We start from the raw sequence: 24,649 nt of genomic DNA, 5'->3' as shown, positions 1-24,649 counted from the left end.
GTCTCTGAGACCCGCTCGCCGGCAGAGGAACACAGGTTTCCTCAGGTGAGCCGGAATCCAGCGGCGTGCTTCCTGGAAAGGGATTGCAGAGGTCAGAGGAAGTGTAGCGATGCAGCTGAGCGAATGGATGCTTCAGTGCTTGCGCTGCCAGCCAGTGCCTTGGGAGGCCTGAACTCAACGCCCCATGAGCCCCTCGTCCCACCGGTGCCTTCGGCAGCTCCGCTCCCGGAGGAGCCATGAGGAGCCTCTGGCCGTGCCAGAGGAGCCCTGCCAGCTACAGGGGGGCTGCACCGCCAGAAGACGAGGATCCTCAGGGTGGCTCATGCCAAGCAAGCAAACCCTCGCAGCCACGTTCGAAAGTGTGGAGGATCCTATCATTTCCCCACAGCACACCGGGACTAAAAATACATTCAAGGCTGTGAAATCTTCAGATAACAGGGCCAAGGGTAGCACATCAGTACCACAAGATGTTTCTAAAGAGGGGAAATGGGCCAAAACAGAGCATTTTTGCTACTGGAGCTAGGCCTGGCGATTTCCCTGAGCCGCCCAACCCCTAGCCAGCCCCACACAGTTCTTGCTTTTGGCCATGTCTGCCCCTGTGTTGGCACCATGGGTGGGAGAGCTGGGAAGAAATGCCAGCAATGCCCACGCAAATCTGCACCATGCTCCAAGCACGTGCTCCTCTGCACGTGTGTTTTCTGGGATGCAAACCCGAAGCTGCCAATACTTTTGCCCTAATGACAACTGCATCTCAAGCGCCCTTGCTGATGCCCTACTGCTGAGACTCGCTTGCCACTCCTTCTCAAGGCAGGAGAAACTCACCCAAAACACCAATATGCAATGAAAACCAGTAAGTGGGAGCTGGGAATTGCTGCTTTCCACAGGAGTGGCTTACTGTGGGTGGGTTCATGCCTGTTTCTGTATCTGTTCCTCACGGCACATGCGAGAACTTAGCTGCTCTGAAGACGTGTGCTCCTGTCTATGGATGGAGAGCCTGTTGGCACGTGGCCCCAGTTCATCCCACCGGCTCTGGTGACATGAGCAGAAAGCAAATGGCTCCTGCGTTGGCACTCCCTGCTCCAGAGCCACTAGTGTGGGGTATCCTGAGGGTGCTCCTGAAGCACTGCTGTCCCAGGAGCTGCTTGCAAGTCTTCATGCAAGCCTACTGAGGCTCGTACTAAGGATGGAAGCAGTCCCACACAGCACAGACCAAGGATGAGACAAGGGGATGTAAAGCAGGTTCTTTTTGCTGTCGTCTGCATGGGCCATGTCCAAGTTGGGTGCTGGCAGAGGGACAATAGCAAGGAAACAACCCCCAGCCATAATGTTCCTGTCCCCCATACTCCTGTCCCACATCTGGTGCTGCCAGCTATGGTGAGAGGGGGATAGAGGGGAGCAGGCAGGCAGGCAGGACAGTATCACATCCTTGGGGGTATAGACAAGCTCATACCATGGTGTAGAGTGAGAATTAGGTCTCAGGTTTAGCTTCTGGGTCTGTAGGACCATTACTTCTACAGCACTTTAATTTGTGTGCCAGGGTTGCTATTCCCCTTACAGGCCAGTGGTGAGGTACTAATGAATGTTTAAAAGAGCTGAAGAGTTTTGCCTTATAGAAAATAACAGTCCTACCAAAACTGTTCCATACATTCTACAATCCCAAGCCTTTCTTCTTAGGTGGGACTGGTGCTTCGTCGCACACCCGCGAGCCACCCGCACAAGCAGCGTTTACGTGGCACCTGCTGAGGGTAGCCGTCCCCTCCCCGGGACGAGCGTCAATGGTGTCGGGGGCGGCGGGAGGAGGTTGGTGGGCTCTGGGGCGGTGGGTGGCTGCCTGGGAATTTCCCCGCCTGGGCTGGGGTGGCAGAGGTTGCCCGGGGCTGGACCGACCGCCTGCCCGCGCAGGGCTGGTGCGGCACGCGGCGCCGCTGGAATTTCTGGGGCTCCCGGCAGTGCCTCCTCCGCACTGCCCTCCTTTGAGGGTCCAGGTTTCACCGCCAGAGCCGGGGCTTTTCTTCCTTTCCATCTCTGCTGTTTGTCTCAGAGAAAACCCATCTCGCTGTTTTTCAACTGCCTGAAGGTGTTTTTCGGGGGTTTTTCAGGCTATTTTGAAGCTCATTTTTCCCAGATGTGCTTTTTTCTTCTTCTTCTTCTTTTTTTTTTTTCTTTTTTCTTCTTCTGTAACTTTTCTTCTGCGCCTTAAAGTTTCCGGCCACGTGACTTTCAGCTTACATCCCCAAGGTTCTGAGAAACCACAGGAGGCCGAGACCTAAAGGGAAGGTGCAGAGGCGCTGAGAGGCAGAGAAAGTGGCAGAGCACGGGGCAGGCGGACAGCGTGCCTTTGGGACGGGCGAGAGCCAGGAACCCAAGGGCCATCTCAGGGGGGAGAGAGGAGGGCAGGGGAGAGGGAAGCGAGAGAGAAGGCAGGCACACCAAGAGCACAAAAGAAGCTGAAGAGGAGCCATGCCCCACAGCTCAGACAGCAGTGACTCCAGCACCTTCAGCCAGTCTCCCCCTCCCAGCAAGCAGGTAAAGCGGGGACCCTTCCCCAGCTCTCCCCAGCTGGGGAGTCCCTTGGGGTGGGCAGGAGGAAGGGTGGCACCCACCCTTCGCGTTTTCACAGCACAGTATGGTGGGGCTTTCTAGGAACGGCTGTGGGGAGAGAGGGTTGCGGGGCTGAGCCCAGAGCCCAGGCAGGAGCCCCGGCCACCGAGCTGGTACGGGTGGAGAGAGGGGGCCTGGTTACCTGGGGCTGTGCCAGGGAGAACCAGGAGGCCAGGACCCCGGGGCACGGTGAGCCCTGCGACACACGCCAGGCAGGCAGGAAGCTTCGGGGTGAGAGTCGGTGCTCTGGCGAGGAGCCTGAGCGTGCACCTCCTCGCCATGGTCCGGGACGGCTCAGGGGCAGCCAGCCGGCTTCCTGCTGCTGCGGACAGCACTTGGGACCCAGAAAAGCCCTGCCACCTTGGGTCTGCTGTCTTTTCTGTTCAGCCTCAGAGGTTTTTCGTCTCAGTATTGCTTGACAGAGGGATTTTCTTTTGCTGCACAGAGTACCTTAAATGGTAGGTCTTTTGCTGGGAGACACTGACCCAAGTCCAAGGTATTTCCATTGCCTTTTCTGGCTAAGCTTTATTGTATCTGTCATTTGCCACTTCTCTAGGGCTGGCAACAACAGCAAGTACCTGAGACTTTGCTGAGAAATCTTGGGAATGATCAGGGCAGATGATTTGGGGTTTGTGACCAGGAATGGGGAGGCATCCTGGTAGAGAAGGAGATAAAGCACAGGAGTTGCCAAAGGATGGGGACTGGTCTTGGTGCAGGATGTGGGAGCTGCCGTATCTGAGATGTTTGTAGGGTATTGAAGGCAAGGATAAAATGGTTAAGTTCAGAGAAAAGAAAAGATCTTGGGTGGGGTGGAGGGGGGAGAGGATGTGGACAGATTGATGGGCTGGGAAGATAACTTTTGTGGCTGAGTTTTGTAGCCCTGTGGAGAAGCAGTAGTGTGAATGTTAGAGAGTCCACAAAAGAGGCAGTGCAATATGAAAATAGAAGATGAAAGAGTCTACGTGATGGTTTCAACTGTCAGAAGGCAGCAGCAGGACCAGATCTCAGCAGGGTACGGCTGCTGCATGAAGCTCATGACATGGAGCCTGGAGACCTGTGCTCCCCCCTGCCCAAGGGGCTTGGGAGTGTTGCAGTCAGCATTGCAGGCACTGCTACCAAGGGACTCCAGAAAAGACCAAGGACAGAGACCAGAGAGCTGGAGGAAATGAGATCTGGGGAAAAACCAAAAGCTCTGAGTCTTTCTAGTGAAACAAAGCGGGGGCCGCATTGCACTCTAAGGGTCTGCAACAAATAAAGCCTTGGAGGAGAAGGATGATGGAGAGGGCATGGGACCTACAGGGATGAAAGGAGGAAAACATGGGCTGCATCTCTGGACAGATGGTTTAGCCAAGGAGCTGGAAAGTCGGCAGTGCAGTATCCCTGTAGAGAGTTGGGGAAGGGAAAGGTTTTCTGCACAAGGAATCAAATTGTCTCTGTTCTGGAGAGAAGTCCTTACTCTGGCCCCTCAAGCCATATCCCTGGCCTGTGTCTTGGTGAAGGGAGAGTGGTCACTTCCCAGCTGTGTTGGGATGCCCAAGGGTATCAGACTTGCCCCTCCTGGCAACTGGGATGCCAAATGCATCACACATCCCTGTGGTATGGCGTTATACTGGTGCTGAGGGTGTGTATCCCATGTCCTGTGCTTCAGTGATGTTATCTGTTGTGTCTCCTTCCCACTTACTGCCCTGCAGAAGCAAGACGAGGGAGGGGATGTCCCAGTCATTTCCATGCCTTGTTTCCCTAGGACTCTTCTGATGACATGAGGAAAGTCCAAAGGAGGGAGAAGAATCGCATCGCTGCCCAGAAGAGCCGCCTGAGGCAGACCCAGAAAGCAGACACGCTGCACTTGGTGAGCGCTCCCACCCTTCCCTGTCCCTGGCACTGAGGGCTCACATAGGGGACAAGGTGCTTTTCCCTGGGGACTCAGAGCGGAGATGCTCAGCTGAGGCAGGACAGGAAAAAGTGAGGCCAGGGCGGGGTGTAGGAGTCCGTGCTCGCTGCGAGAGCGCACAGCCCAGGGTGACTGCCACTGCATCATTTAGTTTTGCAGCTAGTTTTCAATCCACCTATATATGTCTCAGTCTGACAGTACTGATTCCCTTTCCTAACCTCTTCTGACCAGCTCAGTCAGAAGCTCTTTGAAAGCACAGGCTCACCCAGGCTGGCTCTCCCGGGGTTTGTGCATCATGCCATCGCTTATGCAGCAGTGCAACATTGTACAAGGATGCTTTTCTGAGACGGTAGCACTTTGTATTCCCTGGTGTGGATGATGGTGCAACATGGAGCCAAACGGGCCATCTCCTCTGGTCTGTTCCCTGAGATGCTATGCAGCATAGATAAATATCAATAATTGTCTAATATTTTTAATGTCACCATTGTATTGCTTGTATCCCTTTCTACATCTGAACACTGTACAGTATCTGGAGGCTTTTCCTGTTGTTTAGCATGGATTTCCCCTCCTTTGACTTCACCCTGCTGTCCCACTCTCCTCCTGTGGGCACCCCTGCGGCTCTTCCCATTGTGAAGAATTAGGCATCTGCTTTTCAAGAGGGATGGTCACTTCTCGCTGTGTGTGTTTGGGCAGGAGTGTGTGGTCAGCGTTGGAGCACAGGGTCTGGGCTCCTTTGCATTTTGGACATTGGTAAGTGCAGTCCCATGTGCTTTGGACCACTGGTGGGCAGGACGCAGAACGTGCAGCCTGCAGTGGGCAGAATCACAGAATCACAGAATCACTAAGGTTGGAAAGGACCTTCAAGATCATCAAGTCCAATCATTAACCCAGCACCACCATGTCCCCTAAACCATCTTTATCCCTGCACTGTGCATGGCTGCCCTTTGAAAAGTGGTAGTCAGGCTCACTGAGAAGTGGTGGTTGGGCTCATGTTCAAAAAGCTATCCTTTGACATAATGGTCTTCATATTCCCCCAGACCCCCATTTTGGGGAAGAATTCTTGAGAAGCCGGTCCTGAACCTTCCTCCTTACATAGTGCCCTCAGTCCATGGTTGGAGCCGGGTTTAAGACACAGATTTCACTCTTTTCTCAGTAGCTGATGATCCTTCTAGAGCTGACATGGGTCTAGGCTGATTGCATTACCTCTTTCAGCAGCGATGGCTCTGGGCGACTGTGCCTGAGAGGGGTGAAGAGACACCCTTTCCTTGGAGTGGGTGTTCTCTCCAAGGTAATCCTAGTGGTAGATATGGGCTCTGACCCTCCCCCAGGAAAATCCTGCCTAGCTGTGCACCAAGAAGAATTGGGCTGCTCTTCTTAGAGCAGGTGACAAACCACTTGCTTATGAGATTACTATTGCTCAGCTAGCACTGATAGCACTCACTCCTTGCCTTCCCACGGGGACGGGAGCCGGGGAGCTAAGCCCAGTTTGGTTCAGACAGCGAGTATCCTGGCAGGCAGCTGGGGAAATTCAGGGAGGCAAGTAGAGGATCGATAGTGAATTTTTGCTAATGTTTTTCCAATTCCTGGTAAACAGTGACCCCCTGCTGCTCCTGGGTTCATTCCCTGAGTGCTCATTGCCTTTGGCTGGCTCTGCATGAGGGGCTTTGCTTCTCTGATGTGGTTCTGCCCAGAAGAGCAGTTTGAGCTATGGTTGTATGAAAGGAGTGAGCAGCTCCATCTTCCCCAGGGCTTTGTAGCTTGTGTTTTGAGGGGAATGAGTCATGGGGAGGCTGGGGCTCCCGGCCCCGGGTGATTCCCATCATCTCCCGAGTTCGACGTCAGTCATGATTTCCAAAGCATTTAGTCATGTTTGCTGTGGGAGCTCCTCCCCTGACAGCCGCTGTAGCTGACGGGTGCATTTCAACCTGTGCGCAGAGAGCGGGCACTGTCAGAAGTCAGTGTGGCAGAGGAGCGGCGAGCGGAGAGGTGACAGGTTCACTTTGCCAAGGTGGTAGCGCAGCTTTCCAGGGCCTCAAAGTGCTGGGTCCCGCTTTAGCTGTCTCGGCTAAGTTTGCAGATCCTGCCACCGCATCCTTCCTCCCTCCTCAGGTCCTGCCCAGGCTGCTGGCTCCATGGTTCGTCAGTGCCTGGGATGCTTCAGCGGGAGCTGGCCGCACTTTGGCAGCAGTAGTTGTAGCAAAGGCAGTGATGCTCTCAGGTTCGTCGAGACAAGGCTGATCATCATTATTAACCCCTTTGTTGTTACTCTTATTAATAACAGTATTAATTCTGTTCTTCTGAGGCCTCGGTTTCTCTTTTCTTCTGACTCAAGCATCTCCCCCTCCTCCCCACCGTGCCGCTGGTTTCCCCGGCTGCTAGCAGGAAGCAGTGAGTGTTTTCTTTCCAGGGCAATGACAGGTTTCCTGTGGCAGGTGGTTTTCTGGTTAAAGACGGCGGTTATTCAGCACGCCCTCCCCCCCGTCCGGGTGGCCCTGGAAGCGGCCGGGCAGCATGTGTGTGCGTGAGAGGGAGCGAGAAAGCCTGGGCGGGAGCACGCCGCAGCCATTTCTCGTAAGCCAGGGCCGGGGAGCGCGGCTGGGGCCGCCAGCATCGCGCCCGGCCCGGCCGGCTGGGGGAGGGAGGCTTGCCCCGGCGCAGCTCTGTGCCGAATTTACCAGAAATGTGTCATTCTGGAAACTCTGCGGGGCAGAGACGTGCAGGACAGCGACCCCCGTGTCCCCAGCTCATCTCTGCGGCTCCCGCGCTGAGGAAGGCTCTGGGGTTTTGTCTCCTCAGGAGAGCGAAGACCTAGAAAGGCAGAATGCTGCCCTGCGCCGGGAGATCAAGCAGCTGACGGAGGAGATGAAGCACTTCGCCTCGATGCTGAGCTCCCACGAACCGCTCTGCTCCATCCTGACGTCCCCTCCGCCTCCTCCAGAAGTGCTTTATGCCACACACTCCTTCCACCAGCCCCACATCAGCTCTCCACGCTTTCAGCACTGAGCCAGCCAGCGAGACGGCAACCTGCTGGCTCCACCGACGGCAAGAAGCAACTTCGTGGGGCTTGCTTTTCCATCCAAGGGAGAGGGACGGACGGACGGACACCTCTTCTCAATGTGTGTACTCTGAGTGACTTGCCTAAGACTTGCTCCCTGTGCAGAAATGGCAGAGCCACCAGGAGGCATCTTCGGGCAGTTTCCAGCTTGGAACTTGGGAAGAGGAGTCATTCCCAAAAGGGCACCAACCCCCTTCCCTGGTGCTTGCCTGGGGACACTCGCAGGAGCGAGCGGCACCGGCAGCCTCCATGCGAGCGGCTGGCTGCGGCGCACAGCAGCCAGAGCTCCAGGGAGAGGAACGGGAGCAGGGGCAGAGGGGAAGGTTGGGGGCCACAGAGTACCAGGGCAAAACTGGTTTATTTTTGTAAAATAAAGATTGAAAATGCTTACCTCTTTGTTTCCAAAATAGGACCTGAGCCAATCCTAAGGCCTGGAATGACACAGTGAGGACGCAGGCAGCAGGAGGGGAGAGCTTGGAGTCCAGGGAACAGCCTTGTGTGTGCTGACATCTAGTCCAGGACCTGCAGCTGGAGCCCCACATTTAGAAGAGGGGCCCATGTATGTGGGTTGGGCAGGTGGGGAGCAATGATTTGTGGGGTGATGGGTTCCCTGGGGGAGATGGGACCCTCCCTACTGCAAGGCTGGACCTAAGTCTGACCATCGTACCACGTAGCATCACAGGTCTCTTCCCTGCTGACGCCCTCAGCTCCCTACTGCTGCTGGCTAGAGCTCCACACGCTCCCCTTGCATGCACGGAGGTGCACTGCCATATCATATCACCTCATGTGGGGGTCTTGCTGGGCTGGTGGACCCTTCAGCTTGACCAGCAGCACAGCTAGGAAGGAGCATTACAGCGCGTAGGGGGCTGGTGATGCTATGCTGGAGTGCACAGGGGAAGCAGGACCTAGCAGCACCCTTGCTCCAAGGCAGCCTGCTAAAAGGCTGCAGCCTACACAGCAGTCACAGCTCCACAAAAGGCTGCTGCACTACCTCATGCATTGAAGCAGATGAAACCTGAAAGGTCAGTGAAGAGTATATTTCTGGGGTTCTGCTGGGTCTGATCTAATGGAAACACAAGATGGTCCATACAGAGGGTCTCTTACCTAACAACCCACCAGCCAGCAGTTCACCTTATCAGCCCCACTCTATACACAAGGTTGAAGCCCACCTGCCAGTGCAGGTCCTGTTGCTAATGCTGGCTCAGGACTGCTGCCATCTCCAAGGAGTGTCAGCTGCAATTTTTTCAGCACAAGGTACCACAAGCAGTGCTGCTGACATAGGCTTTTAACTGAGCTAAATGGACCCAATTTGTAGATACCCTTTTTTCAGGCACAGAGGAGTGGCATATTTCCAGATGGGTTTTGGTCCATCCATCACAGCCCTCAAAAGCAGTTGGGAAAAGTCTGTAATGTGCTGTGCTGCACCCATTTTCTCTCTCTGGTTTGCACCAGAGTGATGATAAGCAAACACTGCCATGCCTCAGCAAGCTGTCCGCAGGAGGGGTGCAGGTAGTGCCACGATTTCTCCTGCCATGGCCTGTTAAGAGGCTGGTGAACCTTCTGCCTCCAGCTTCTGTGCCAGCACAGGAAACACTGTGGCCAGGAATGCCTGGTTGTCAGCATGTCGGCCTGGGTGTCACCACCCTACAAAAGCAGCGCTGAGGCAATGGGCGATTGCACTGGCCCTCATATGTGCAGCTCTGCCTGCCGCCCTGAGGGGGATGCTCACAAATAGGGGAGGATGGTGGTTATTCCAGGTGGGCAGCTGGGTTTTTTCATACAGGGCACAAAGAATACATCTACAGATAGCAAAAAGTTTCTAACCACATTCACAAAAAAGCAGCAGGAGCAATTTCAGTGTTTTATACCATTCCCCTCTGCTAGAAATCACACCAGTAGTCTTCACTCCATCCATTGGTACAACAACCAGAGCTGCTGATCCTCCACATAGGCCATGCTTTGAGCCACCCAGGCTACAAAGGCCCTTCCCAAACTCCATTTCTCTAGCATTTCGCCCTTTAAACCTGGGAAATACAACTGGCTGCAGCTCTAGAGGAGCTTGTTTTCACAGGCTCTGCTTCTGCTCCTTCAGCTTCTGGTGGGTTTGCTCCTGGATTTTTCACTTGCTGTTCCTTAGGGCTCTGATACTCGCATGCTTCCTGGGTTATGTAGGATCAGAGAGAAAAGCTACTGCTACCTCTCCTGGGGTTTGCTGTGCAGGGCACCACAGGCTCATGCTTCTCACTGGAGGATGCAACAGAGCCCCAGCAAAGCTTGCGCTGACTTAAAACACAGTATTGCCTACAATAACAAGTATTCTCCATCCTTACTGTGACCTTTGTGTTTTCTCATGGCTATAAAATGCTAAGCTTGGTTTTAGCTGCAGATGGAACATCCTATCCTGATGTGTATGTATCACCTATGGCCACACAGACATGAAGACAATATTTTTGTTGCAAAGCTGTCGAAGTCTGAGATCCTGCAGGCTGGGTGGGGTTCGCGTAATGCCCACAAAATTGCTAGACTACTCACTGGTAACGTCTCAGACTTATTACTGCGACTCAGAACGAAAATAAGTGGTAAGTGGTGAGATTGGGAGACAGGTTTGCAACAACATCCTCTCCAGAACCTAAACAATAGTCTTGGCATCATCAGTTAAGGTGCCCTTCCTCTGCATGGCTGGCTGTGAGCTGAAAGGCCTCCAAGCAGTGTTGAGCTCAGCATTTTTGGCCAAACACTGGGTGTATGTTGGTGCTAAGGGATGCATCTTCCAATCTGACTTGTCTTTGTCCCAGTCTTGCCCTCAAAAACTGGATCACAGAAGATGATCTGAATCGTTCAAATGGTTTTTGACTTCTCGGTTGCTTCTGGCTATTGTTCGGTGTCTCGGATGCAGTCTCTGGTCTCTCTTCATTATGAAGAATGGTTCCCCTGGGAGGACCGTCCTTATCACCCAAGCAACAAGGGAAACCATATCCTTTCAGGGCCATCAGCCCTTTCAACCAGTCGCTGAGAAAAGGGTCTTCTCCTGAGGCTATTTGCAGCACTGCACAAGCCGCTTGTTCAGGCTGTGCGAGGAGATTGCTTCACTTCTGTACCGGTGCTGTCTCTTGCTTCCCTTCCCCAGGCTCCTGGCCTCTACTCAACACTCCTCACCTCACGAAACTAGTTGTGATTTCTAAGTAGCCAAGTGCCTGTCCTCTGGTGTGGTCCTCACTGTTGTCAGCAAATGAACTGTTAATGAGCTCAAATGAGGAGCAAAGGGCAGGGGTGGTGGCTGGGGCAACCATCCCTGATTGCTTTCAATTGTCTGCTCCTACCCGCAGTGCAATTCCTTTAGAACTTCATTTCCACTGCATCTGGCATTTCTCAAGTGTCGTGTGAGTGTTATCTGGCCATGCCCAGCCTCCAGGAGCACCTCCAGGTGCTGCTTGCTGGTCCACGGGAAGGGGATGCTTCTGGGCGCATAAGGGCCCTGAGAAATTGGGTGATGGCTGTGCCTGTGGCAGCTTGTCCCTACCTAAGTAGGGTGCCAGTGCCTTTCTCTTGGACTACACAGCCCCTCAGTGAGAAGCTCTCTGAAAGCAGTAAAGAGGTGAGGGCTCACGGAAGGCTGAGAGACTCTTTTCGAGCTGGGGAAGGCCAGGTAGAGAGAGCACTCTCCCTGCAAGCACAGCCTGCCGAAATACCGCGTTTGTGCTGGCCTCTGCTGGGCAAAGGCTGAGCTCGCCCAGCCGGCAACCGCACGTCTCGGCGACCTCCTCTTTGCGCTCCCCTACGGCAAAGCTGGCTTGAAGGTTAGCCTGGCTGTTGCCAGAGAGTAGGGAAAGAACTGGGAGGCTCAAGGTGAATGTGTGTGACGGCAAGGGTTGGGTAAGGCTGCCTGAAGCGGTGTGTCCAGCTCCAAGTGGAAATGCAGAGCTGCAGTCTCCCACGGCCGAGGATCTTGTTGCTTAGGCCAGTTCTGCTTTGCGTTCTCAGTGCGTTTCCATCGCTGTGCGAGCGTGTGAGGAGCTTGACTTGGTGTCCCCCACCTTTCCCAGTTCTTGTGGGGCTTACAGAGCTCTGTGTAGGCAGTGCTGGACTGGATGTGGGGACTGAGCACTGGGAAGCATCGCAGATGGAGAGGTAACAGCTACTTGCCTAAATAAACATAGACCTGCTTGTAGCCCTGATGAACTATAATCACCTTCAGGGAGGCCTAAGATGAGAACGGTGGATCTGTGTTTTGTTACCCAGGAAAGCTTTTGTAGAAGCACTTGGGCTAGATTTCTGCCCAGCAGCCTTGTGCCAAGGGCTCTGCTGTGGACACATACCGGGCAAAGCCAGCCGAAAGCCCAATGGTTTGGGACTGGGAGAGCAGCAGGGTGGAATGTGGCACTGGGGGGCAGCTGCCATGGATGCTTTTCAAGCTTTAGTGACTGTTGCCTCCACATTTACTTGCTGGCTGGTGTCTTCTCTGCAGACAAAACAGAGGTGTGCAGCAAACATCTGTGGATATAATCTGAGAGCGGAGATGGGAACTGGGGGACGTGAGTGTTACATTTTCCTTTACGGCCTTCACTGAATCTCAATACCGCCTATGGATCGAAGCATCCTGGCAGTATTGAAGCATCCTGTGGAGAAGGACAGCAAGTCACAAAACAGGGGGCAGTAATTTTCTCCCTTTCCATCCCCCAAAAATCGCAGGCTCAGCACTTTACAAGCACTCAGTGTCAGCATTTCAGGGCTGCTTCTACGATAAGATAAATGGAGATATGGCATTCGGTGCTGACTTAAGCTTAACATACCTCCCCAGATGAGAAGGCCAAGGCAATCTTTTGTGCCTGGTATTCCCTTCCTGCTCCATCCTGCTCAGCTCAGCTGCAGGCTCCCAGTGAGCCAGGCGCTAAGGTGGGGAGACACAGAGACAGTCGAGGGGAAGGTGCATACATCCTACTGTATGGGGCTGTTATGATCCCAGCTGTCATCACAATGATGCCCTCTCTCTAAATTGTTTCACATATGAATTTTCTCTCTTGAAGGACAGAAGGGGTAATACCCAAGCGCAGCATGCATGGAGTCAGAGGAAAATTATAGGCATGTCTTCAGTTTGGCAAAGGACAGACTAGGCAGCTCTGTTGCCCACTTTGCTGTGGCCTCAAAGTATTTATGCACTTGTTTTGTAAATCCCCTCTCAGAAGTCACTTCTGTTAGTGCTGCCAGCCTGCATCAGCAAAAGGATAATCTCCGGCATACTGAACTAAAGCAGCAGTCCACAAAAGAGAACCTCTCTCTGCCTCTTACAATGATCATAGTGTCCAAAGCTGCGCTTGTCATGCAAGAATGCTGTCTGGATGCTAATATTTCAGCACACAGAGATCAAAGATCAGGAATCACTGCTAAGAGACAAAGTATTTTTATGAATCAAAAGCTGGCAAGAAGAGAAAAAGCAAAGCACTGAATAAAATGATGAGACTTTCTCCTAGCAAACAGCACTGTGCTCACTTTGTCTGGGTTCCTCTGCCTTTTTGTTGCCACCTTATTGATTAATGATCTGGAGGGGATTTGAGCAGGGAGGCAGCAACATGTGTATACTTAAAGTTTTTTAGGTTAATAAAAAATTTACCCAACTAAACAGTAAGGAATGTATAGTCGTTCTTGCCAGGGCAGGGTAACAACCAGTGTGTTAAGGTTACTACATAAGACCATAATTTTTCTTGCAGCTGAGGCTGCAGACATCAGCTGCTGAGAGTCCTACTGCTTCAGAGACATCCACGCAGGGAGCGCACACGTTCCTCCCAGCTCCTGCACCAGTTCTGTACTCTTTCCTAAGGCACAATTAACTTTTTTCCCTCACAACAGCGATGGTATGGTACCCTGATCCCCAAGACTTGTCCCAAATTTGTCTTTTTTGCTGCAATGTGAGTGGGAGGAAGAAGAGGAACATGCCTCAGTTCAGCAGTGAGCTGAGCACATTTCCAGCGCTCTTTAATTATTAATTAATGCCAGCTGCAAGCATTAGGAGATGAAAACCTTTTTTGTGTCATTGGCATGAACTGGTATGACTCACTGAGATGGAGGCTGGAGGATGCTGAGTAAGAAGGGCTTATATACTTCAAGCTTTTGGTATTTAGGGTTAATCTGTGACCCTGATCTGGACTGGGGATGTAAATCTAGACTGTGTCTGAGTTTTGAGTCTAGCTGGCTCTTTTTTCACTTCTTTTATTCTGAGCTGAGCGAAGAGATCTTTATGTCCCATGTGCATCCCTGGTGCACAGCAGAGGAGGGAGGTGGATTTGCTCCAGTGACAGAGCAACCAGAGCCTATGTACGGCTCTCCTCACAACTGTCTGTATCTCCACAGTTTTTCGCAAGCAAAGGCTGAGAGCTGGGCTTAGATGCTCGAGCAGCACAGCAGGCTAACCACAGTTATACAGCTTTTGGATTAGAGCTGGTTCTCATCCGGCCAGATCAGAGCATGGGGCAGAGCATGTTGGTATGTGACTTGCAGAAGGCCATGCAGAGGTAGCGTAACCGCCTTGTGTCTTGAGGGGTGTGCACTAACCAACAACCGGCACATCTGAGGTACCATGGGTGCAAGTGCTCTTCCATGCTGTGCACTCCTTTTTACACCCTTTTCTTGCTGCAAGAAGGCAGCTGTTAATATTAGCACTTCAGCCATGCCCTCCCACGTACTCTTTGCAGTTCAGACCTATATAATTCATCCATACAAACATCACACCTGAACCAGACAGGGTTAAATTTAAGCCATTGCTGCGTTAAAGCCAAGCTTTGAACACAGAGATTAGATTTGTAAAGAGGTGGTAGTTCAACCTGCTGTTGGGCAAGCCCTGGCAGCCAAGGTTGGAAGATGTTGGACTGGTAGTCAGGAAAAGCAGCCCTGCCCCTGGCAGGGCCACAGGCAAATCACCTTAACTCTTTGTGCCATTTCTCCTGTAAAATGGATGTAGGTGACGCGTTGCCAGTGGAGTTCTCTGAGAGCAACACATAAGATGTGCTGAAGGGGAGCAAAACACTACTTCCTTTCCTTGAATTATGCTTTTGAAAGGCCTTAAACTTTGAAGAGGATAGGTTTGGTGCTCAGAGTTATTCCCTGCACAGCTTTGGTGGTTCTGAGGTCTGCAGTCTTCTCTAGATGAGGTTTTAGATTGTGCAACTAAGCCATCATGTTTTGTGTAGGGGAAGGTAATTTTTGCAGAATTTGGACTGCTGCAGAGCCTGCATGCTGCACTGCTATAAACGTAGTTGTCCATCACTTTATATGTCTGTGGATCTTTACACAGGAAATGCAACAGGAAAGATTCATAAGGGTTTAGGGTATCAAAATAATTCTGTATCTAACTTACAGCAATACACTACTGCAGTGCATTTATAAACTGTACACTTGATCCTGCTTCCTGGTGGCTCCTGGGATGTAGAAAGCTATAGGTGCCAGCAGAGGGCTCGAGCCTTCCCTGCTCTATAGGGGATCAACACTGCCTTTGGCCAGCAGGGCAGCCCTTGCCAGCCTGCTCTGCACGGTGTGCCTCCAGCTGTGCATGGCATCCAGGTGTGACACAGAAGAAGTGAGTGGTTCTGCCAGCTATTCGAGTCTTGCCGTTTGGTCTAATGATACACCTATCTGACTTCTGAAGACCTCCACTAAAGTAATTTGGGTGTTGAACCCAATATAAAACATTCTCCCTCCACCAACAAAGATCTTGTAATCTTCCCTGCAATGTCTGTTGTGAAAGGCTGTGTGAGATAGACTGGGAGATCTTCTGACATCTCTTCTAGACCTTAATCCTATCAGTCAAAATGTGATAGAGCCACCTAAGAGCTGCACTAGCTAGGCCTTCTAAGTGCAATGATGAGATTTAGAGGCACAAATCGCAATGCTGTGAGTTTGAGAGAAAGGAACATCCTGTGATCCTGTGAGCTTAGGTACTTCCCATTTAAAGGGAGCCTAAGCATCCTCTGAAGTCTTTGCAGGAACTGCATGGCTGGAAGATCCAGTAGATCCCTGAGTACCCGCTTTTCACTGTCAATCTTTACCTTTTGTCCACCTACTCCTTGGACATCTGACCCAACGGGTGAGAGAAAAGGCATCAAGAAATTATTCTTTTCACAATAATTTTCTAATGTGCCTTCTACACACTTTCCAAGCCAGTTTCCACCACCCATTCATTACAGTCTTGCTTGTCACTGAGGCTTGTTGCCATCCGCTGGAAATCAGAAAGCTGGATTATCATCGCTAGCATCGTCCCTAGTGTTTACGTTTATTGGGTGGTCTTTGAGAAAACCAAGCTTGTTCCAAGGCATATTCTTCAGTCCTTACAGAACATAAAGGAATTGCATGTACTCATTGGTCATAAAGGCAGACTATATTCCAATAGTGTCAGAAGTTGGATTTATTGAGATCATTAGGGAAGCCAGAGATGTTAGTCTGGCTGTTAGTAGTTAGATGATGGCCTGTACCGTTACATTTAATTTGGGCCCTGCTTCTCCCTCTGGTTTAGTGCCTTCCAACCTTCACAGATACTTTTGGCTACAGGATCCTGTAACCTTTTTAGCACTTGTGTCAATCTCTGTGTAGAGGTGATTTCCCTCTAGCTTTAAAATCCACTTCAACGGGTTGTCCTGAAATATAAATAATTTTTCATGGATAAGAAATTTTTATATAAAGATGCTCTGATGAGGGAAATCCAAAAGCAGCTGCTGTGTTGCTTCAAGAAGGGAAAGAGGCTCATCTGAATAGAAACAGATGTGGCAATGGAGAGAGGAAGAAATGCAAAGCACAGGCGTTTTATTTTGGTCCAGAAATTGGCAGATGACATAAAGGGGTGATTGAACAGTTCATAGAGCTGGAAACAAAATGAAACAGCCCTGAAATAAGAGGAGGGGAGTTCTGGGAAGCGTGGGCCTACAGGTATGAAAAATACTTGACTAAATTGGCTTTGGGGGAGGCAGGGTGGCTTCCCTGCCTGGCTCATGTTCTCTTGACAGGCTGTAATCACCAGAGGCCGGGCACTGCTTTCACCCGTCTGCTTTCAGCTGTTATCTTCGGCAGGGTCTGTGTTTTAGTCATTCTGGATTTACCATTTGACTTTTCTGATTGGACTAAGACATCAGTTTAGTGTGAGCAAAGGGCTCCTTGCCTGGCAGGCTCTGACTTGCCACAGACTTTTTGTTGGTGATGGGTAAAACAGGATTTTTGAGAGAAAGTTAGGAGCTGAGGGTGGGACTAAAACACAAGTCAAGATGACCAACTGTTTCTGACTCCAGTTCAGAGTAGGGCTGGTGGGAAGCAGAGGACCCAACGTGTGTTTCTTAGTCCTCTCTCATACATAGAAAGATTTTTCTATGTGTGTGCTCTTTTTTTAGTCACATGGAAAGAAATTTCTCAGTGTTTTCCTAATGTATGACAGTGTCTCCTCAACTCATTTTTTTCTTTATATTCTTTCTGCTCTTTCTTTCTGTGACCTAAGCCTGAAAACGACGTTCAATCCCTGTTAGTCACTGATATCTTCCTCTCTGCTGCCCAGAGACCTTTGACTACACCAGACGGCCATACAGTACCTAACTCCATTATCCGGCATTTATGTGAGGTTATAAATTAAAGGTGCCATGGACTGTGATAACACTTTCTGTTGCAGATTGTATATTAGGTCATACAGACCTAAATGCAACATGTAGGTAACATATTTAAGTTAGTCTTGAGTAACTTAAATAATGTCTTACCATCTGCAAATTTTGCTCCTCACTCTGCTTTTGAGATTATTAATAAATGAAGCTCCTCTGAGCAAACCCAGTTTGCCTTGCTAAAAATTGCCTGTTTCTTTTTTTTTCTTGAACTTTGCTTTTTGACTACTCTCTGATAGTGATTACTTCTGGGTAACTTTGATTTCTTTATAATATTGTGGAGAATTTTGTAAAAATGTTTTCAAATCTGATGAACCTAAAAGTTAATTTTCTGTACTATTTTACTGTTATATCCTCAGAGTTCTCAGACTAAGCAGCTGTTGGACCATGACAGTCGTTTTCCTGCTCGACCTGATGATCTTAAAGGTCTTTTCCAACCTTAATGATTCTGTGATTCTGTGATTTCACCTCTGCGCTCTCTGCACAGCTATCACTCACCACATTCCTGATGATACATTTAAATTACAAATTTATTAGAACAAATTCCTCTGTTCTTTCTGCTGCCTCAGTACAAAGCTTGGAGTAACTTTGGGTACCTAGTCTAATAATAAATGGGACTGAAAACCTTTTTTCTGGCTCTTGCGTCTGAATTTGCCTTTCTTATTTATTATGTAAAAGGGCTTGTTTTGTACCATCGCAAGGAGCATCCGAGGTGGAGGCTCACTGGCACAGCTGTGGGCTGAGGAGGGGAAGAGTAGGAAGATTTGCAGCTCTGCCCTGCAGTGCTTTTAGCAGTGCACACAGGGAAGGCTGCACTGGCTTTGCTTGTCTCCAGCCGTGCTCTGGCCACTATGCCTGGAGTAGGAAACCAAACCAGGCGAGAAGCAGTGAGCTCTGTGAGGATACACAGCAAGAACCACTTAAAGTGACATTCGCTCTCCTTGGAATAATTTGTCCAAAGTTTTTTTTTTTTTTTTTGGCTTGCACGGGAAATATAACATAAAGGCACCAAAGCTGAGTGTCTGCCTTTGCTCCTGGCAGTAGTCAGGTGGATAACGCAGAGGACAGCATCAGTAACCTCTGACAACGTTCCACAAAGTAAAGAGAAGCCAGAGAAACTTCACTTTTTCATTCTCTGTCCCAAGTCTTTGTTTCAGGAATACAATGTCCTAAAGACAGGGCATCGCTCCCATTTCTCCAAGTGAACTTTGAGCTGTGTGTTTCATGTTGGAAGAGAGCTGAACAACGCTAGCGTGCAACCAAGTCCATGTTTTAAAGCTTGTGCTGCATAATGTTTGTACAATTGAGATAACACAATGTTAATTAAATGAACTGTAGATCCTAAGTGATTTGCAGGCAGGAACCTGTCAGAGTAGTAATGGGAAAACAAGAGCTGACTCATTAACTGCAAGCTCTCTGTGAGGATGAAAACAAACATCACTTTTGGCTCTTTTGCTTCAGTCACATTGAGATGTTTTAATTTTGACTTCACCGGGTATTTTCACTTTGCAGTGTGCCGTGTCATGGAAAAAACATCGGAAGCCAACCCAAATGAAACCCCAAACCGCTTCATCCCCCAGGCGTCCAGGCTCGCACCTCTGTCTGGGTCAGGCACTGCCCCCACGCACACAGCCTCCCCCCCAGGACACAGTTCTGGTCAGTCCACGTCCTGCGCGTCACTTCGGTTTATGCGCTGACGACTGAAGTCTCTCCTGCACCGGGCCCTTCTTACGCCGCGGCGGCCCCTCGCTGGGGCCTGGAAATGGCGGGGTGGCGGCGGCTGTGGGTCGCGGCCCCTCTGCTGTGGCGCGGGCTGCGCTTGGGCAGTGCCCACGCCACGGGCAGGACTCCACAGGTACCCCGGCGGGGCCGGGGCAAGCCGTGTCCTCCCCGGGCGGCGAGACGCCCTTCCCGCCCCCGCGGCGGGGCGGGGCGGAGGGAGGGAGGGCCAGGGAGGGCCGGGCCGGGCCAGGCCGGCGGCGGCGGCGGCGCCTCCCGGCGCGGCGGCAGCCAGTCAGCTCTGCGGGGGCGGCCGGGCGGGGTCTGCCGGCCAGGTGGGTGCCGGCGGGGAGCCGAGCTGACGGCCTGAGCTGCCGGCATGGTGCAGCAGGAGCCTGCCGGGGCGCCGGGGCTGGCGGCGGCGAGGGAGGCCGCTGCTACCGCCGAGGTGCGGCTGTCCCGGCGTCGCTGGGCCGTGGTGCTGCTCTTCAGCAGCTACTCCCTGTGCAACGCCTTCCAGTGGATCCAGTACGGCAGCATCAACAACGTCTTCGTGCGCTTCTACGGCGTGAGCGCCTTCGCCATCGACTGGCTGTCCATGATCTACATGCTCACCTACATCCCGCTGCTCTTCCCCGTCGCCTGGCTGCTGGACAGGAGGGGCCTGCGCTTCATTGCCCTGGCCGGCTCGGCCCTCAACGCCCTGGGCGCCTGGGTGAAGCTGGGCAGCCTGAAGCCGCACCTGTTCCCCATCACCGTCCTGGGGCAGGCCGTCTGCTCCCTGGCCCAGGTCTTCATCCTGGGCATGCCTTCGCGCATCGCCTCGGTCTGGTTCGGCTCCCGCGAGGTCTCCACCGCCTGCTCCTTCGCTGTTTTTGGGAACCAGGTAATGGGTGGCTGCCCCCCGGCTGGGTGGGCACATGGGGTGGGATGTCACCTGCCTGGCCAGAGACTGGGAGGGCTAAGGGGGAAAACCAGGGAGTGGGAAGAGATGCACGGGGCCTGGAGGGCAGCAGCAGGGATAAGAGGCACGCACTTACATGAAATTAATCCTGGGAAATGCGGCTGGTACCTGGAGGGATGCAGCTGAGGTTAGGCTGTGGGCTGATGGTGGTGGCAGCGGCAAGTGGGACTGAAGTCTACAAAGTTGGGGGCAACATTGGGGGTTGGGTATGATTCTGGTTTTGAGAGGTGCTTGGACTCAGGGTCTTCTCCAGTGCCCTCCCATTCCCGTGTCTGCGAATCTCCAGTCCACGAGTATGATTCAGTAGAACTATGGATGGGCTGGAGGGGAATGTGCGGTGCTGAGACACGTGCTTTAGGCAGAGTGTCCCGCAAACCTCAGGTCTGCAGTTGCATCTGGACTTGACACTGCAATATCCTCCTCCTGCTGACAACTAGATGATACAAAGGAGATTAGCTATCCACTGGAAAGAGTTCTTGTCACTGAGCCCTGGAGGAAAAGGACTTTAGCACTTTTGTACCTCTTAAAAGTAAGTACAGAGTTTCCAGAAGCGGTTGCTTTGAAAAGAAACAAACCTTCCATCAGGATGGGGCTAGGTAAGCTCCCTGAGCACTCTTGTGTCAAGGCAGGTCAGGGAGGCCCGTGACCCGCACTTGTTCAAGCTGTGATGGTCTTTTCCTCTAGCCAGCTAGTGCTCAGAGGAGATAATTTTTTCCACAGCTTTGAAAGGATCAGGGAAATAGCTTCTTGACCTTTGCACCGGAACAGCCACTCATCCCTGTTGCACAAAGCAGATGATAGGCCAATACTGGTGCAGTGTGGCATGAGCAAAGTGTTCCGCCTCTGCAGTGCTGACACGAAGAAGAGGGAAGCAGAACCTGGTGTTAGCTGCTAAGCTGTACCTGTGCCCCTTGCTTTGAGACCCGATGTACCCCCCTACACATGACCGTGCACCATCCTGGACCATCTTTGATTCAGCATATGGGTGGCAACTGTTCAGATCTGAATGATTTGCAATTCAGGTAGTTTCTAATGCACAGTTCTTCCTCACAGATAACTTTGTGTGCAGTAGGTTTGAGGTCTCCTTTCCCCACATTCCTGGGTTCTCTATTTATTTAGATACCACTGAGCAAAAAAGGTGAATGCTCAGAGATGGTATTTAAGGAACTGAAGTTTGTGGAACAGCGCTAGGGAATTAAGGAGACTCTGGTTTACGTCTTTTGGAAAGAGAAAACATACTTACTTTTCTCTGGGTGAATCTAAGCTTTCCTCTTCGCTCTTACCACGCAGTCTAGTGGGCTGGTTTTTATGTGTTTTAAATGAATCTTTAGAGTGGAAGGCATTTAACTTGGCATGAGCAATCTGCTGATTTAGGAGTAAATAAGTAACTGAGCATTTTGCTGTCAGACTTTTTTTTTAATTATTCAGGTGGAGTTACTCAACAGTGTGCATAAGAAATCCAAACAATGAGGTTTTCAGCCTGTGCTATATAAGTGTGTGGTATGCTCATTGTCCTAAAAGGACACAGTTAGTATAACAGTTGTGAAAAGCAAACTTTGGCTATGCTTCTGGTGCTCCACACTGCTCTGGGGGTTGAACTGGCATGTCAACGAGACCTCAGCTCAGTACATAGCCTTTGCTTTGTAAGCCCAGACTTTCCTTTTAGAGAATCAGAGAAGTCAGAAATGGCAATGATTAAAGGCAAGGAGTAATACTCCATAGGGAGGATCTATTAATTTCCTTAGGCAAGCTCCTGAGGTGTATAATCACAGTGAGTGAAAAGTAGTGATTTTGTTCACTGGTGATGTCGGGCAGGGGGAATAAACAGAGGCATCTTTTTTTCCTGACTCTGCAGTTAAAGACTGTGTTTTAGGGAGTGTAAAAAAGGGTATAATACAGCGGGTTTGTAATTGCAGTATGCCAGTGTGGCAAATTATTCCCTATGCTAAGTCCTCTAAAACTGTATGGTTTTCCTTTCCTTGCCACGTCACTTAATTACAGATCCTCAAGGTGGAAAACTCTGTCATGAGTTGTTCTCCTAATTATTATTATTGAATGCCAAGCATTGACGTCCATCAAGAATTGCAACCAACTACGTGGAGGAGCGGGGCAATGTCACTGCTTCTTTGATATGCCTGTCCTTTTTCTGCTCCTATCCTCTTGGCCTTAGGCAGCCCTTAAGCAGTTCTGTCCTGAGAAGAACCCTGCCTGCTGGGTCATCTAGGTCTGCCAGGGTGACGCCTGCTCAGGACACCACGGCTGCTTGCTGAGCAATGGTAACCTTCAGGTTCAAATTTAGCCCTGAACAATAAATCATTGAATCAGTCAGACTGGGTATTAAATATCTTTTAAAAAACAAACAAACATAGTAGAGTATTTGATTCTTGTCAGTTGTTTCTGGTCATGGGTTGGCTATGGTATCTGAAGTGCAAAGAAGGGTTAGATTGAGCACTCCTGAATCAATGCTGGAGAGCTTCTAGAAGTGTAGACACCTTTAGAGGAGGCGATCACATTCTCTTGTTTACCCACTGCTGGTTTTCGTGATGTTTTACTTTACTTTTCTCTATTTTAACAGGGAGATGCATAAGTTTTTCCATTCTCTTTCCTTGTCCCTGCAAGTGCATGTGTAGAGAGGTGTAGAATGGGGTTTACTTGCCTGTTGGATACTTTGGCGTTAAAATATTAGTGTTATTGAAATGTTACTAGCATCTCATTGCTTAAAAGACTAGGAAGAAAATCTATGTGGGGACTCTTCGTCAGGCGGAAGTTTTGGGGTAAGGAAGCAGAAGTGTTTTGGAGAGTTCACAGGTGTCCTTCAGATGCATTCGAGTATCATCAGGAGGAATGTGTCTGACATGCTTATGAAACACAGCTGTCAGTAGCATGCCTGCTACGTTGTCGGCAGTGTCACTTGTGGATGAGCTCGGCGCTGGATATCAAGGGTGGGTGGGTGGGAGAGAGCAGTTTGCATAAGGCTGTGCTGCTTCCGTTTTGGTGTATTTATTCATCAGCCGGTTCCCTGTTTGGGGCTGTGGTTCAGACCTGACAGGTTGCAGCAAACGGGCTTCTGATTTCTACGTCGGAGGGAGACTGTCCCCTCATTCTCTCTGGTGACAGGACCACAGTGGGAAGAAATGCTCTCCGGAGATACTAGCATTTGCAGGCGTATGTGCTTACTGGCGCAGCGGGCCTTGCCCCTTCTTTTAACATACTTGCTCTGCTGTCTTTTGGGGATGAGGAAACACGGTGCTGTGGTGTGACAGAACCAAGACAGTGGCGGGGATGTTTAGGTAACAAGTAAAATTCTTGTGGCTTTTTGAGATTCAGAAGCTGGAGCCTGGCGGCCTGGGACCAGCTCTCTGCTTCAGCTGCCATGGTGTGTGCTGGACTGCTGTGCTTGGGCCATGCTTCTCCAGGCATGTTGGTTTTAGGTGTATCTCATTGCTGTATCTCCCTGTTGTCACCTGATGAGCAAGGGACATGGGCAGCATGCAGAGAAGCATGTAACTGTTCCACAGGGGCAATGAAACATTTGAGTTTGTGACTTTGTATTGCTTTGCCACTGGTGGTGTTAATTTTTAGGATTGAAATAAACCTTGTTCCCAGCTCTTGCCATTCTGATGAAGAAGAACAAGCAGCTAATGGGCTTGGGAGTGAGGATGCAGGCGTGTCAGATGAACTTTCTGCTGTAATTTTGCCTCTTCATTTTTTAGCAGGCGTTGATAAAAGGTGTTCATGCGGTTTGGGAGGAAAGAAAACTTCAGCTTCACATTAATTTCTGCCTCTGGTGAACAATGATCCAGCACCTTGCTGATCTTCAGGTGGGGTCTGTCCTTGTTCTGATGCAGCTGGCATGTGACTTCAGAGATTTAGGGCTTCCATAACAGAAACTGCCTGAGGCAGAGCTTTTAGGCGTTATCTGCAGACTGCTGGGAGTGCCAGTCTAGCAGTGATTAGGTGATGGCTTTTGAAGTGGACAAACTGGGTGATAAGCTGTGAATGAAATTCAGGGAAATGCTCTCTTCTCTCCTGGTGGGTCCTTTCCTCTTGTTCTGAATTGGGGGAAAGAGTCTGCATGGAGTAGTGGGTGGGCTGGGTGTTGCCGAATAATCGAGTCTGCAACATCTGAATGGCAGTTGCTTTTGTGCTGGTGAGCCTGCAGTGCTGTTTGTGCTGCACATGTGCTGCTGTTTGATGTCTCACCGATAACTGCTCCATACCTTTCACCTTTCAGGGAAGGCAGCATCTGAAAGTCTAAGAAGCCTTGTGGAAATGGAGCATGTCCTGTGGAATTCCTGTCTTCGAGTGGACTTCTAGATCTCTTTGGCTATTCTGTCCCTGCTGGAGGCTCCCCATCTCTTCAGATGAGATTTGATCCCTGTTAGAAATAGGGGCAGGTGGTGGTCTGCCTCACACCCCTCTGTAGCTTGGTCCTGTACCTCCCAGGGTTTTAGCTATGAGAATAGAGAAGATTTTTAGCAAGGAACCGAGAGGAGCTGGCAGTAGTTAATGGTTGACATTCTCCAGCCCTGACTCCTTTCTCCCCCTGTAAAGAAGGGCAGGGTGGATCAGAGCACTTGGATCACAAGGAGTGCTATGTGGCCAGCTCTCCGAGATCCTGGACATGGCTCAGTGTGGGAGGGTGTGCTGACCAAATAGCAACGTGGTTTTCCCAGGAATGCCTAAGTTTCTATAAATGGACATTGGAGCCTGAAATGAACTTTTTCTACCCATTTCATCCAGTGCTTCCTTCCCAGCCAGACACCAAAGGCACGTCCCGCTTCTTCCTCACAGAA

The 24,649-nt window shown here is 50.8% G+C and overlaps 2 protein-coding genes across 2 annotated transcripts in view; both read left to right on the top strand.

The window, feature by feature from the left end:
* The first annotated feature begins 1,484 nt into the window (after positions 1–1,484).
* BATF (basic leucine zipper ATF-like transcription factor) lies at positions 1,485–7,825 on the top strand. The gene is made up of 3 exons (XM_082000877.1): positions 1,485–2,526; positions 4,346–4,450; positions 7,289–7,825. Exons 1-3 carry the CDS (start codon positions 2,461–2,463, stop codon positions 7,493–7,495), a joined length of 378 nt encoding a protein of 125 aa, XP_081857003.1. The 5' UTR covers positions 1,485–2,460; the 3' UTR covers positions 7,496–7,825.
* An 11,443-nt stretch (positions 7,826–19,268) lies between these two features.
* Positions 19,269–24,649, top strand: part of FLVCR2 (FLVCR choline and putative heme transporter 2) — a gene marked incomplete at both ends in the record, with an annotated part of 31,765 nt that continues 26,384 nt past the window's right edge. Inside the window, one exon of the mRNA XM_082000035.1 lies at positions 19,269–19,775. Coding sequence (XP_081856161.1) covers positions 19,269–19,775 — 507 coding nt within the window. The remainder of the gene's footprint in view (positions 19,776–24,649) is intronic.

Source organism: Phaethon aethereus, assembly GCF_964289735.1.
Source record: "Phaethon aethereus genome assembly, chromosome: 5".
In the NCBI taxonomy this organism is placed as follows: Eukaryota; Metazoa; Chordata; class Aves; order Phaethontiformes; family Phaethontidae; genus Phaethon; species Phaethon aethereus.
The sequence above is the reverse complement of the archived record's forward strand: the minus strand, read 5'-3'. Positions and strand labels throughout refer to the sequence as shown.